Below are 13,833 nucleotides of genomic sequence, written 5' to 3' on the forward strand. Positions count from 1 at the left end.
CCCTCAATGAGAGAGAAGCCACTTATTCTGAAAACTTTATTTTTTATTGAAAATATTATTTATTTTTATATTATCTTGATGCAGCTGTTGGAGGAGTAAAGCCAAGCTTTAGTAGCGTCAAACTGTGATCCCCCAGCTAAATGGCTCCCACTTAGAACCAGTTTCCCCTAAAATGTCTCACATGCTATCTCATTTTTACAAATCCTTCACTCCCTCTTGAAAATCTCTATTTCCGTTGCCAGTAAGGATTTAAATGCTTCTGGAAGAAACATTCGTCAAAACTAACACAGCTGTTGATGACTGACATCAGGCATGAAGGAAAAAAAAAAATCACATCCATGTTTCAACACACTACTTGCTGAACAATTTCTACTTGGTCCATCTGTATTAAATGGGTGTGCCAAAAATTGGACACGCCAGCAGATGGCTACCAGCACTGTTTGGCATGCCTACTGGTGCTGTTCTACACTGCCAAAAGACGAACTACGACTCCCCTGAAGGGATTCTATAGTTTCTAAAATAGTAACTTATGTAACAGAAAAACTATAGAATCTTTTCATTTGGGCTCTAGATCTACAAGCCCCAGATTTGTGCTGTCCTCCTTTCTAATTTGATTTTTAGTACTTCTGAACAGCAGTCATCTCCTTTCAGAGATTAGTGGTTCTTTCTTTTTTTTTTGAATTGGTTTATTTAAGTTTTACAGAAACCTGATTAGAGTTAAGTATGTAATTATAAGTCCAGTAACAATTCTACAAAAATGCACATACAATGCCAGAATTTCTTAAAAGTAACTAATATCATATTCTTGTTTTGCATTAAACATGTAAGACATGTCATGTCTTCCTTAGGACAGATTAGTGCTTCTTAACCAGGCATGTGTTATCATATGTACTCAGGGTATTCCTTCCAAGGTAGATATGTCCAGACCCCACTTGGGTCACCACACTGGATCAGACATCATGCGGTGGAGCTTAGGCATGTGTATTTTGAAAAGCACACCAGATGGTTGTAAAGGGCATCCCTGGTTAAAAACAACTTTTCCAGATCGTTTTTTATACTGACAAGCAAATAACTATGACATACACATGTGTACACATAGACCAATACAATTCTGCTTAATTCCTCAGGGTGTTGTCTAAATGTTCTCCTTTGCCATCTTAGAGTTGTAGAAAAATCATTAAGTATTTTTTTTAATTTATTTATTTTATTTATTTATTTTTGGCTGAGTTGGGTCTTTGTTGCTGGGCGCGGGCTTTCTCTAGTTGCGTCAAGCGGGGGCTACTCTTCGTTGCGGGGCACGGGCTTCTCCCTGTGGTGGCTTCTCTTGTTGAGGAGCACAGGCTCTAGGCGCATGGGCTTCAGTAGTTGTGGCACGCAGGCTCAGTAGTTGTGGCTCACGGGCTCTAGAGCGCAGGCTCAGTAGTTGTGGTGCACTAGTTGGGGGCTTAGTTGCTCCACGGCACGTGGGATCTTCCCGGACCAGGGAACGAACCTGTGTCCCCTGCATTGGCAGGCGGATTCTTAATCACTGCACCACCAGGGAAGCCCCAAATCATTAAGTTTTAAAGTAACAGATCATGGAGACAGTAGTATTTTAGGAAAATTATTTTTTTTGTAGCAAATAAAATATTTATGAGTATGAGATAAAGAAGAGACCTGGGAGAGCAATTAGGATCGGGGCCATAGCAGTTGGCTTTACAAAGAACTAATGGAAGTCAGTGGCTAATTGGGTTGAGTTTCCAGCTGTAACAGAATAGAGGCATAAAAATAGGAGAAAAAGGGAAGTCAGGAGGAGAAGCAAATCAGAGTTGCCTGGGGGAGACAGCAGAATGATGGCTCAAAAGAAACCTCTGCACTGGACACATGGCTTTGGAAGTTGGTGAGAGGAGAGAACTTCTACAGAGAGGGTGGAAGACAGGATGAGGAAAACAAAGGGTTAAGCTGGAGAAGTAGCCCATTAAAGACCCAGGGAAAATGTAGAATAAACAATGCAAACAAAGAAAGGCAAGAGTAAAACCTAGTGGCAACTCAGAAGCCAAGGAGGAAAAGAGTTTCAAAACAAAGTTCATGGGGCTTCCCCGGTGGTGCAGTGGTTAAGAATCTGCCTGCCAATGCAGGGAACACGGGTTCAAGCCCTGGTCCGGGAAGATCCCACATGCTGCAGAGGAACTAAGCCCGTGTGCCACAACTACTGAGCCTGCACTCTAGAGCCCGTGAGCCACAACTACTGAGCCCGTGTGCCACAACTATTGAAGCCCGCGTGCCTAGAGCCCGTGCTCCACAACAAGAGAGGCCACGGCAGCGAGAAGCCCACCCACCGCAACGAACAGTAGCCCCCGCTCGCCACAACTAGAGAAAGCCCGCGCCCAGCAACAAAGACCCAACACAGCCAAAAATAAATAAATAAATAAATAAATGTATTAACCAAAAAAACAAAGTTCATCAACATAGTCTTCCGAAACAGAGAGGTCAAGGTCACCGGTATGGACTCAAGTTCTAGTCCCAGGAACCCTGCTGTGTGCCCTAGCACACAGCTGATCTTTCTCCTTTAATCTCTACTTCCTGTCCCTACCAACCGTACAGCACACATATACGTTTAGTTTTTTAAATCCATCATGGAATTTAAAAACTAAAATATCTACACATATGCAGATATTCTGTCACATCTCATACAAAGCTTCTTGAGGGAAAAAATCACAGTCGATACTTTACACACCGTCCACCCGCACTGTGCCTTCACATCACCATGCCTCCAGCTATCATTTAGAAATAGTTTTAACTAAGTATTAACTATGACCATCCTGGTGATTGTGGTATGCAGATAAAGACCAGCTAAATTCAGGGAGAAGACACATACACCAGTACAGTGTCAAGCCTTGCTATTCAAAGTGTGGTCAATGGACCAGTGGCATCACCTGGGAACTTGTTAAAAATGCAATTTCAGCTGCTATACCAGACCAACTGAACCAGAATCTGCATTTTAACAAGATCCAGGTGACCGACTCCTATGCATACTGGCCTAGAAACTGGTGTCAACTCAGTACAGTATGCAAAGGGAGAGCACTGAGTTACCAAAGAAGTTAGTTGGAGGAGGGAAAGATGGCACTTGAGTTTCAGTGCACGGGCATGTGCTTAGATGCTACTTCGTCTGCTCAGACCTGCAGCTCAGCGTTGGAGCCCAGGCCCTTTGCATATGTGGCACAACCAGGCCAGGAAGCAATTCCGGCTTTTGATCAGGAACCCAGATGCATAAATCCTTCTTCCACTAACTGCCCCTAAGTTCATTATAGGAAGGGCTTATGCAGATTCTATCTGCTAGGTTGTTTTTCCAGGCTTTATAAATATTCTGACCTCCTGAAGACCCTGTTTACGCTCCCCATACTTATCCAACCCTAGGATTTATGATATTATTCTGCGACTCATTCGTTTCTCCCATAAAATTAGGTTCCCCTCTAGGCTTTAGATTGCAATTGCTAAAATACTTTTTCAGAATAATTGAAAGCTAAACCTGAAAATGCAACTTTAACCCCAAATGGAAAGAGCTACACTGACAGCATTGTTGTTTAAGTGACCAGGTGTCAGGGGAAAGTTCCCAAAGGAAAGAACCATTAGACAAAAGCACAGTCATATCTCAAAGGATGAAGACCAAATGGAGCAACAAGTCTCAAAGCAGAATCTTCCCTTCGTTGGGGATGCGCTCGACGCTTCAATATTTCTTTCTCTAACTTTCCTACAGATATACATATTGAGTGTCACTATTTCAAAATATCTCTGTGCTCGAAGAGTTCTCTGTGGGTCTTTTATTATTTATAACAGCTTTATTGACTTATAATTTACACACCATGAAGCTCACATTTCAGAAATGGAAGAGGCTTTCATTCCAACCCTCACTTCAAGCAATGCTTCATTAAACTCACCCAGGAATATAATACAGCCATTTCTTAAAACTCCAGAAAGACAGGCCATCATCATGATCCTCCGATAATATATCCTAGTATCTCAGCTTTTATCAGCGGAAAGAACATCTTGACTAATCCCCCTCTATGAAAATGCAAACTACAAAAGTCATGGCGTATGTTAAAGGTGGCTGATTGAAAATACCACGGTAGACCCTTGTAATCTGACTGCTGTGTTGAAACTCCATTAGGAAAGCAAACCTCGTTTACTGCATCCAAAGTGGAAATCACAAATTCCAACAAACTACTACCCCCCAGTTTTTCATGGACTACTTTCTTCCACCAGATGGCATGCTTTTTGGGGGGCTGCTGGAGCCTGCACTGAGCTGTTATTTTTCACCTCAGGGATGGAATGAGTAACTTAGGCAGGTTTTTCTTTCAAAAAGAAAAACAGCAACTCACATGCTCTCACAGAACCTCTTCAGTGTGCTTGGCTTCTCCTGGTTGCGTCTTTGTCGGAACCAGCGTTGAATGCTGCGAACGTCCCAGTCCAGCTGCTTGGAGAGGCCCTCCAATCTCTTTTCATCAGGATGCTATGAAACAAGGTACCAGGAAAATCATTTTCATCTTCACCATGAACAGATCTGCCCTTGTCTATATTGGAGATATCTGTTTTTCCTGTATTTTCTATCTGCTACTGAGATTTCTATATTGACCACTGAGGACCGAGGCCTTCCATCAGCAGCGTGAACGTAAACAACCATTTAGGACAAGGGAAGTTACTCATCATGAAACAACACTAAAAAATATGAATCTCACTCTAATGCTGGTACTTCTTACAGCAACAAAGGTTCGACGGAACAGTCAGCTGGCCGAGTTAGCTCCACCAGCCTTCAAGGAGAGGAGTTAGGTGAAGGTGAATTTGCAAAAAGACATCACTCAAATATTTCACTTTCTAATGGAAAAATGCTGTACCCATTATCACATATCAGGATAACGCAGGACAGAAAAAAAGCATGGAATAATCCCCAAATACCTCATCTTAGACTAAGGTGCCAATTCCACTTACAACCATGTTTTCTCTTCGGTCTCCCCTCTCCCTGGTTCTTCACACATTCCTCTTCTATTCCTTTCTTGGTCATCCTTTTGACCAGAACTCCATCAAACTTTTTACAATGACTACGCATTACCTGAAGATGCAAACTTGGTAAAGTAGAAAGAGAAACTATCGATATTTACGCCTGCCATATGATGACATTACTCTGTCTCTCGCTCTCATTTCTATAACATTAGGAGATGACAGACATAGGTTCAATTCCTTGTTCCGATGAATTCTCCGAGCCTCAGTTTCCTTACCTGTTCCAAAGAAGCCTATTTATCCACCTAAACGGTGGAATGTAAAAATGTATGCAAATCTCAGTACATGTTAGTTCTGTCCCTCCTCTCTCTTCGGTGTCTTAGAGAGCATCCCGCCAACAATTACGTGAGGGCGACCTGCCGTACAACAAAACTAAACGGAGTTAGTTCTACTCCTTTATTTATTCGACCTTTGCTTTACAATTAAGGAGATGTTAATAATCAGAGGACAGAACCAAAAATGGGGTAGGGAAGGCAGGCCAAGCAGCTGTCGAGTCATAAGGGCGGAATGCACATGTGACTCCTTTTTAAAGCCTCTCAAGAAATTCAGTGTCAGACACACAGGAAACACAGCAAATGGCCTTAGTGTCATGATCGAGGTTATAAACTGTGCTGAGCTTGTGTCTGTAGAAGTTATTTGCGAACTTGCCGGGTGGCGTGTACTTTGAGGTGTTTTTCTTAGAAGTCACGACACCGTCTACACTCTCCTTCCGTGTCTCTCAATTAAAAATATGGGAGAGAGAAAAGGCACAGCCTACACTATACCTCGGCTATACCATATTCTTAAAGGAATTCATTTTTAATTTTCATTCATTTTCTAAGTCTGTTCAATACGTAAAGCGTTCACATGGTCCACAAAATAAAAATTATCCCCAATTTCACCTTCCACTTTGTTCCTGTTCTCTCAGTTCCTACTCTCCCCCTCCTACCAGGTAACAGGCTATTCAATCTATTTCTTTCCAAAGTTATCTTACCAAATATAAACAAATTGGAATGTGCATTCTTATGTCTCCCCATCACCACCTTCACACAAATGGTTCTATTATTCTGGACTTTGGGTTTTTCACTTTACAATGTATCTTGGAACATTTCCACATCAAAATATTGGGAACGTCCTCCTTCTTTTGTAGAACCATTAAGGACATGCCATAATTTACTTATCCACTCCACTATTAATGCACACTTAGGTAGCTTCCGAACTTCTACTACTACAAACAATGCTGCAATAAATAACCTTATCATGGGTTATTTTATACACATATAGAGAGAGATAAGTTCCTGTAAGTGAATGTTGGAGATGAAAGGGTCCATGCATTTGCAATTTTTTTAGATATTGAAAAACTATCACCAATGATTTTACCAATTCAGACTCTCACAAGCAAGAGTACCCATTTCCCAAAGCCTCATCAACAGAGTATGTTATTGGATTTTTCCATTTTTTTCTAGCCTGATATGTAAAAAGTAGTATCTCAGTATATCTTTTTTTTTTTTTTTTTTTTTTTGCGGTATGCGGGCCTCTCACTGTTGTGGCCTCTCCCGTTGCGGAGCACAGGCTCCGGACGCGCAGGCTCAGCAGCCATGGCTCACGGGCCCAGCCGCTCCGCGGCATGTGGGATCTTCCCGGACCGGGGCACGAACCCGTGTCCCCTGCATCGGCAGGCGGACTCTCAACCACTGCGCCACCAGGGAAGCCCCTCAGTATATCTTTAATTTGATTTCCTCTTCTTATGAAAGAAGGATATTTTCTTGTGTTTTAAAACCATCTGTATTTCCTCTTTAGAACAGTCTTTTCATATCTACTGCCCATATTTTTCTTGATCTGCTAGTAATTTGTTTATTGATTTGTAGAAGTTCTTCAGTTATTAGAGTGATCAAACCTATATCTGTACCATAAACTGCATAGTATGTACTAATGTGTCACTTGAGTTTTAGAATTAGCTTATGGTGCATTTTGCTTGTGTTTTTTACTTGCAGAAGTTTTTTTAAATTTATCAATCTTTTCTGTTATACCTTCTGTATTTGTGGTCGTAAGTAGAAAAGCATTCCCTACTCGGAAAATCCAAGAAATTCTCCTACATTTACAGCTTTGATTCTAATACATTTACAGTTTTGATTCTTACATTCAATCTTTAGTACATTTGGAATATATCCTGGTATACAGTGGGAGGTATGAATCTAATTTTAATTCTTTCCAAATGGCTACCCAGATAGGCCAGTACCATCATTCATGTTTTCTCCATGAGAAATCAAATCTATTCTCCCACCGTTCTATTATTCATGTGCCAGTACATATGGTCAGGTTACTCAGAAATCCTTATTTATTTTTCTATATGAACTTTAGAATTAGCTTGTCTAGTTTCAAAATAAACGGGAAAACAAGAAAACCTGTCGGTATTTATAATGAGATTATACCAAGTTCTTATACTAGCATAGGATGACTTGATATCTTTAACTGAATTTGTCTTTTGTGTCCTTCACAATGTTTGAAAATTTTCCTCACATACCTTGCACATCCTTGTTACATTGATTCCTAGGAATATCATCTTTTTTGGTTTCTATTATAATTAAGAAATTTTCTTATATCTTCTAACTGCTTTTTGTGTGTGTGCATGTGTGTGTGTATGGTAACTAATTTTGTGCTAACATTTTGTAATGTTTATGGTAGTTTTTCACTTGATTCCCTTAATTTTCCAGGTATACAGTCATGTAATAGAATATTACTAGAATGTAAGCTCTGTAAACAAAGGAAATTTTTTGTGTCTTTTTTCACCAGTACCTAGAATATAGTCAGGACTTAATAAATACCTCTCGAATGCATGAATAAATTGTCACATTGCATAGCTTTACCTCCTCCTTTCTAATTTTTATGCCTTTATTTTCCTTCTTTTATCTATTTGCTAATGAAATGTAAAACTTAGCACAATGTATAACAGTGTTTATAAGCATCCCTATCTGTTCCAGACTTTAGTAGGAATATCACAACGTTTTTCTCATTAAGAGGCCAGATTTGGAGCTGATATACAAGTGTATTTTTCATGTAAATGAAACCACCTATCCCTAGTTAGATTGCTTTATTTTAATCAAAATGATGTTAGATTTCAGAATCCATGGAAGTGATCATCTACTTTTTTTCTTTATGTCAATTAACATGATGAATTACAAAAACAGATGTTTTTAATATTGAATACAGGGAAGGTCTTGCATTCCTAGAATAAGTCGTACTTGGTGATGATGAATAATTCTTTTAATATGCTACAAAGTTCAGTTTGTGATTTTTTTATTTGGGACTTCTCATCAATAATAATAATAATCACAATTGGTCTCTAGTCTTATTTTTTAGTGAGATACTTATCAGACTTTAAGATTGCATAAAAATAGAATCGATGATTTTCTTAATTTTCTATACTTCGGTATAGTTTAAAATAGCATTTTATTATCTGTTCTTTAAGAGTGTTAGAATTTTCTTGTGATAACACACATATGTAGTTGGTAAATTATATTTTCCTAGAATAATTTTCATTTTATCCAAGTGTTTATATTTTATTTGCCATGTTAATAGTAATATATCCTTTTTATTTTCCTCAATTTATGTGATTGTTGATTATGTTGTTAATTGCTATGTTGTTAACTTGTGCTTTGTTTTTTCTTTAGCTGACTTTCTGTTAAAAAAAAAGTAAACAGTTACCTCTGGATTAATTTTCAATACGACAGTTTTACTAACTCAATTTCTATGTTTATCTTTATTAATTTCTTCCTTCTGTTTGCCTTCATTTATTTTGTTGTTGTTTTTCCAATGTTTAAGTGGTTAAATATATATATATTTATATAAGTGGTTAAACTTATATATATAAGTTTTCATCTGAGCACTACCTTGGCATAGTACCATAGCATAGTAGTGCTTTCATCACTGTTTTCTAAATATTCTGAAATTTTATTTTTACACAAAAGTTGATTAAGAAAGCAAGAGTCTTTCTGTTTTCTGATTTCTCATATTAGTACACTGTGCCTATTCTTAAAATGTATTACCATTTTTTATATAATAAAAGCTCAATTTTTAAAATATTTAACAGGCACTTGAAAAGAAAGTATAGTCTCTATATTCAGAATACAGGGTTCTAAATGTACCTGTCAGGAGCTTCCCTGGTGGTGCAGTGGTTAAGAATCTGCCTGTCTATGCAGGGGACACGGGTTGGAGCCCCGGTCCGGGAAGATCTCACATGCCATGGAGCAACTAAGCCCGTGCACCACACTGAGCCTGTGCTCTAGAGCCCACAAGCCACAACTACTGAGCCCGCGTGCCTCAACTACTGAAGCCCGTGCACCTAGAGCCTGTGCTCCACAACAAGAGAAGCCACCGCAATAAGAAGCCTGCACACCACAATGAAGAGAAGCCCCCGCTCACCACAACTAGATAAAGCCCATGTGCAGCAACACAGCCAAAAATAAATAAATAAAAATAAATTTATTTTTTTAAAAGTTTTTAAATTAAAAAAAAATAAATGTACCTGTCAGATCTTCCTCATTAATTATGCTTCTTAGAATTAATTGCTATATTGTTTTATATTTCATATATTCTGTTTTATATTTTGACCTGTCATGGCTGAGAGGTAAATTAAAATTTCTTACTATTAAATAATTTCTTCTTTTTTTTATAAGTATATGGATATGCTGGTATTCAATGCATATATATTCATAACCATTTAATCTTCATTATGAATTGTATCCTTTGGCAATAAAAAGCCAATTCTTCATTTCACTTCATCCTTTTGGTCTACTTTCTTTATTATTTATATTTGCCTGTATACCTTTACTCATACTCTTATTTTTAATATCTATAATTACTTTATCTGAAGGGGTCTCTTATAAACTATGTGACCCAAATCTGAATTATTTTTTTATTAGATGAGTTAAACCCATTTACATGCATTGATATAATTTATAAATTTGTTTATACTTACCTCACATTAATTATGTTTTCTGTTTTCATAATTTAATTTTTTTTTAATTTTAACAAACCAAATATGGCTGATTTTCCTTTGCTTTTTGTGGGTAATTTTTATTCTAGTGGTTATCCATACAATCATAATACTCTTCTATTCATTTTCAGTCAATAAAAATTCCAAATGAGCAATATTTAAAACTAGCATATTTCCTCTTCCTTCCCCACCTACTATTAGTCAATAATTTTATCTCTCTTAGAGTTTACTCTTGTACTATTAAATATGCTTCTACCTCTATTACTCAGTTTGGCTGCTTAAACAGTTAAGCTTTGACTCCCAGCTACTAGAGCTTATGCAATTAGTGAATTTATTCTACCTCCAACCTTCCTTCCCTTGTCCTGCTCAGTTATTGTTACCTGTATCATTTCTACATTGTGAGAGCATATAATGCTTACATTCTGTTCTGTCATCCTAATCATCACATTTCTTTCTATCTTAGTTCTACAGTTTAAATGTATTCAAAACTTGCCAACATTCCCAGTAATCTCTTGGTCAGCTAAAATGAATGATTGTAATAGTTTCTTCAAAAAAGGACTCACGGGAACAACTCCTCCAAATTTTTGCAAGTTCTAATCTTTTTGTCTTTAGCCTTTACACTATAAAAACAATTTACCTAAATACAAAATTCTTAGTTCCCATTTTCCTTGAAAATATTGGAAATGTTGTCCTATAGAATATTGCTATAAGACTAAAGCCAAGCTGATATTTTCCTAGATAAATGATTTAATTTTTTGCTTGGCTGCTCAAAGAATTATTTCCTTTATATTTCAAGTCTATTTTTAATAATATAAGTCTTGGCATAAACCTTCCCAGGTCAACTTTTACTACATTTTTATTAACATATTAATATAAATCTCCATTTATTTTAGGAAATTTTTCTTGATATCTCTCTCAATACTTACTCTACTTTGCTTTTCCTTAAGAGATTCCAATTATACATATGCTAGCTCTGCTTGGTCTATATATCTAATTATTTTTAGCTTTTTTTCATTTCATTTATTTCAGCTTTATTATTTCTATCTCCCATGTTCCCCACTGAGATTTCTGCAGTGTCTAGTGTTTCCTGTGTTCTTTCCAATTTTTTGTCATTTCTGTGATAGCTTTAGTACTTTTTTCCTGAACCAACCAGCTAACATTGCATCTCTTCCTGTTGACCAACTGCTTTTTTCTTTAGGTCTTGTATTTCTTTTTTTGTGATCCTCCTTACAGAGTTATTGCTTTTTTTAAAATTTATGGTAAAATATTTGATCTCAACTTTCAGTTGCCCTGTGGCCTCATTTTTCCAGTGATAATTTTTGTTAGTAAGCGATGCTATGAATTCTTTTTCTTGTCTTTGATGCTGTGTGTTTCTTCTTTATTACCCAACATTGAGTGAATTGGACTGTCTCAATCAGCTCCAAGGAGGGTGCTTTTGTAGTTTAGCTGCCTCCAAGGTACACTGCCTCTGGAAAATATGCCATCCACAAGGTTTTCTGTGTACTTCTTCCACTTCCCTGAATTAAACTGAGTCTGGGAGAGCATCTGCCAGCCTTGCTCACCAGTTCCTGCACCTAGTGTTGCAAACAGTGATACAGCTTTGGTCTCACAATTAGTAGGTGTCATTTTTGCTGGCTTTCCTGAAATCTACCCCCACAGGGCCCTCCATCCACACTTCATGCTCATCCCTTCCTCCTACTTGGCTTCTGTCCAACCTCAACTGTTTTTGTTTAGCTTTTATATATATTTTGAAATCTAGAGATATATATCTCTTAGTTTGCCAAAATTAAAATTTGTGAGATTTTCCTTTTTGTGTGTGTATATTTTTACTGTTGTGTTTTATAATTTTTCTCCATAGTTTTTTTCATTTCTTAAGATTTCCAAGGGAAAAAGTGAATAATTCTGACTTATATAGACATTTTTATACCAGAAAAACCTAGGTTAATTTTAATAAACATAACCCATACAAGGATGGAAAAGAAAAATAAAAAAGCAATAGGCATAAGAGGAGAATGAGGAAAAACAAATTATAGGAAATCTGCATATAATTTTTAAAATACAGTATAATATACCAAATGCAGATTATGATGCGATAATCTCGCCATTCTCTAGATCATGAAACCTAGTTTCACAGCTGACATGTATGTTTTTCCCTTAATGGCTCAAGAACTGATTTGATTGATTAGAAAATGAGGCTGTTGGGATTATAGATATAATATGTGCCAAAAGATAGATATATAAATCAATAGATAAACTGATTGATTCACTGATTTATATCTATCTCATTCCGATAACTCTGGATATAGCCAGTTACGAAACGTGAACTCAAAAATATTCACTCTAAAGGGAAACAGTCATTCCATTCATTTAAGTAAGTCTGACAACTCATAATCGCTGGTTCTTGGGGCCATCACAAGGCTACTGAATCAGGATCTCTAGAAATAGGATGCAGCAATCTACATTTACCTCTCAGGCACTCCTAATGTAAATTAAAGAATGGGAGCACCTGGCCCAAATAAATGCTCCCTCATTAACTAACCAACTTACAGCCCACGGCCACAACACTAGGAAGCAGCAGAGACAATGTTCCAATATACCAGGGGTCTGCAACCCCTGGGCCATGGACCAGTACCAGTCCACGGCCTGTTAGGAACTGGGCCGCACAGCAGGAGGTGAGCGGCAGGCACGAGTGAAGCTTCATCTGTATTTACAGCCGCTCCCCGTCACTCGCATTACCGCCTGAGTTCCTCCTCCTGTCAGATCAGTGGCAGCATTAGATTCTCATAGTAGCGTGAATCCTACTGTGAACTGAGCGTGTGAGGGATCTAGGTTGCGTGTTCCTTATGAGAATCTAATGCCTGATGATCTGAGGTGGAGCTGAGGCAGTGATGTGAGTGCTGGGGAGTGGCTGCAAATACAGATTATCATTAGCAGAGAGGTTTGACTGCACAGAGACCATAATAAATCAATTGCTTGCAGACTCATATCAAAACCCTATCAGTGAGTGGCAAGTGAAAATAAGCTCAGGGCTCCCACTGATTCTGCATTATGGTGAGTTGTATAATTATTTCATTATATATTACAATGTAAGAATAATAGAAATAAAGTTCACAATAAATGTAATGTGCTTGAATCATCCCAAAACCATTCCCCCCACTCCCAGTCTTCCATGAAACCGGTCCCTGGTGCCAAAAAAGTTGGGGATCACTGCAATATACTGCTCAGGTCTGAGTCAAAAACCAATGCTTTCAACTATTTTGCAATAGAGGTAAGTTCTCTGAAATATTTATAAAATTTTAGGTTTACAGAGGGAAAAAAAAGAGTGAGAAAGACAAGCAGATGTTACCTCAAAAGAAAAGACTGCTGGAGAATATGAAGGAGTTCAAATTTATCAGCTAATTTCATAGATGAGAACTGCTCAGTCAGGGCGCATGACCAGTGAACTCACAAAGGGATCTGGATTCAGAAGGGCTCGCATGTGGGGTTTAAAGTTCTCTGGTTGCCATCTTGAAATTCTTGATAATTTTGTTATGGGAATGGTGTTTTGCTTATGAAGTCCATTGGGATAGGGGAGCATGTGTCAGGGTTTCGGAGTCTTGGCTCACACACAGTCCCGGCATTGCCCCCATATGAGTCTGGGTAACTTACTTCCCTGTCCCCCGCTACCCAGGGACCCCAGCTTTCCCCTTCCCACTCCTGCCTAGTGACTACTGCTGCCCTGGGTGCAAACACGGAAAGAGATGGGATTAGATATGCACACCCCACGGTGTCTCAGTGTGGGGTATAGGGATGCCACCTGCACCCTGGGCTGGCAGTGTCCCAGT

At 38.2% G+C, this 13,833-nt stretch overlaps 1 protein-coding gene across 4 annotated transcripts in view; it reads right to left on the bottom strand.

Annotated features, from left to right (window-relative positions):
* The window catches only part of CERS6 (ceramide synthase 6), a 324,738-nt gene that overhangs the window by 217,876 nt on the left and 93,029 nt on the right, over nt 1-13,833 (bottom strand). For all 4 annotated transcript variants that reach the window (XM_060016639.1, XM_060016638.1, XM_060016641.1 and 1 more), the window contains exon 3: nt 4,359-4,489. In XM_060016639.1, the coding sequence (XP_059872622.1) occupies nt 4,359-4,489 (131 nt within the window). The remainder of the gene's footprint in view (nt 1-4,358; nt 4,490-13,833) is intronic.

The sequence above is a fragment of the Delphinus delphis genome, chromosome 7 (genome assembly GCF_949987515.2).
Source record: "Delphinus delphis chromosome 7, mDelDel1.2, whole genome shotgun sequence".
Lineage (NCBI taxonomy): Eukaryota > Metazoa > Chordata > Mammalia > Artiodactyla > Delphinidae > Delphinus > Delphinus delphis.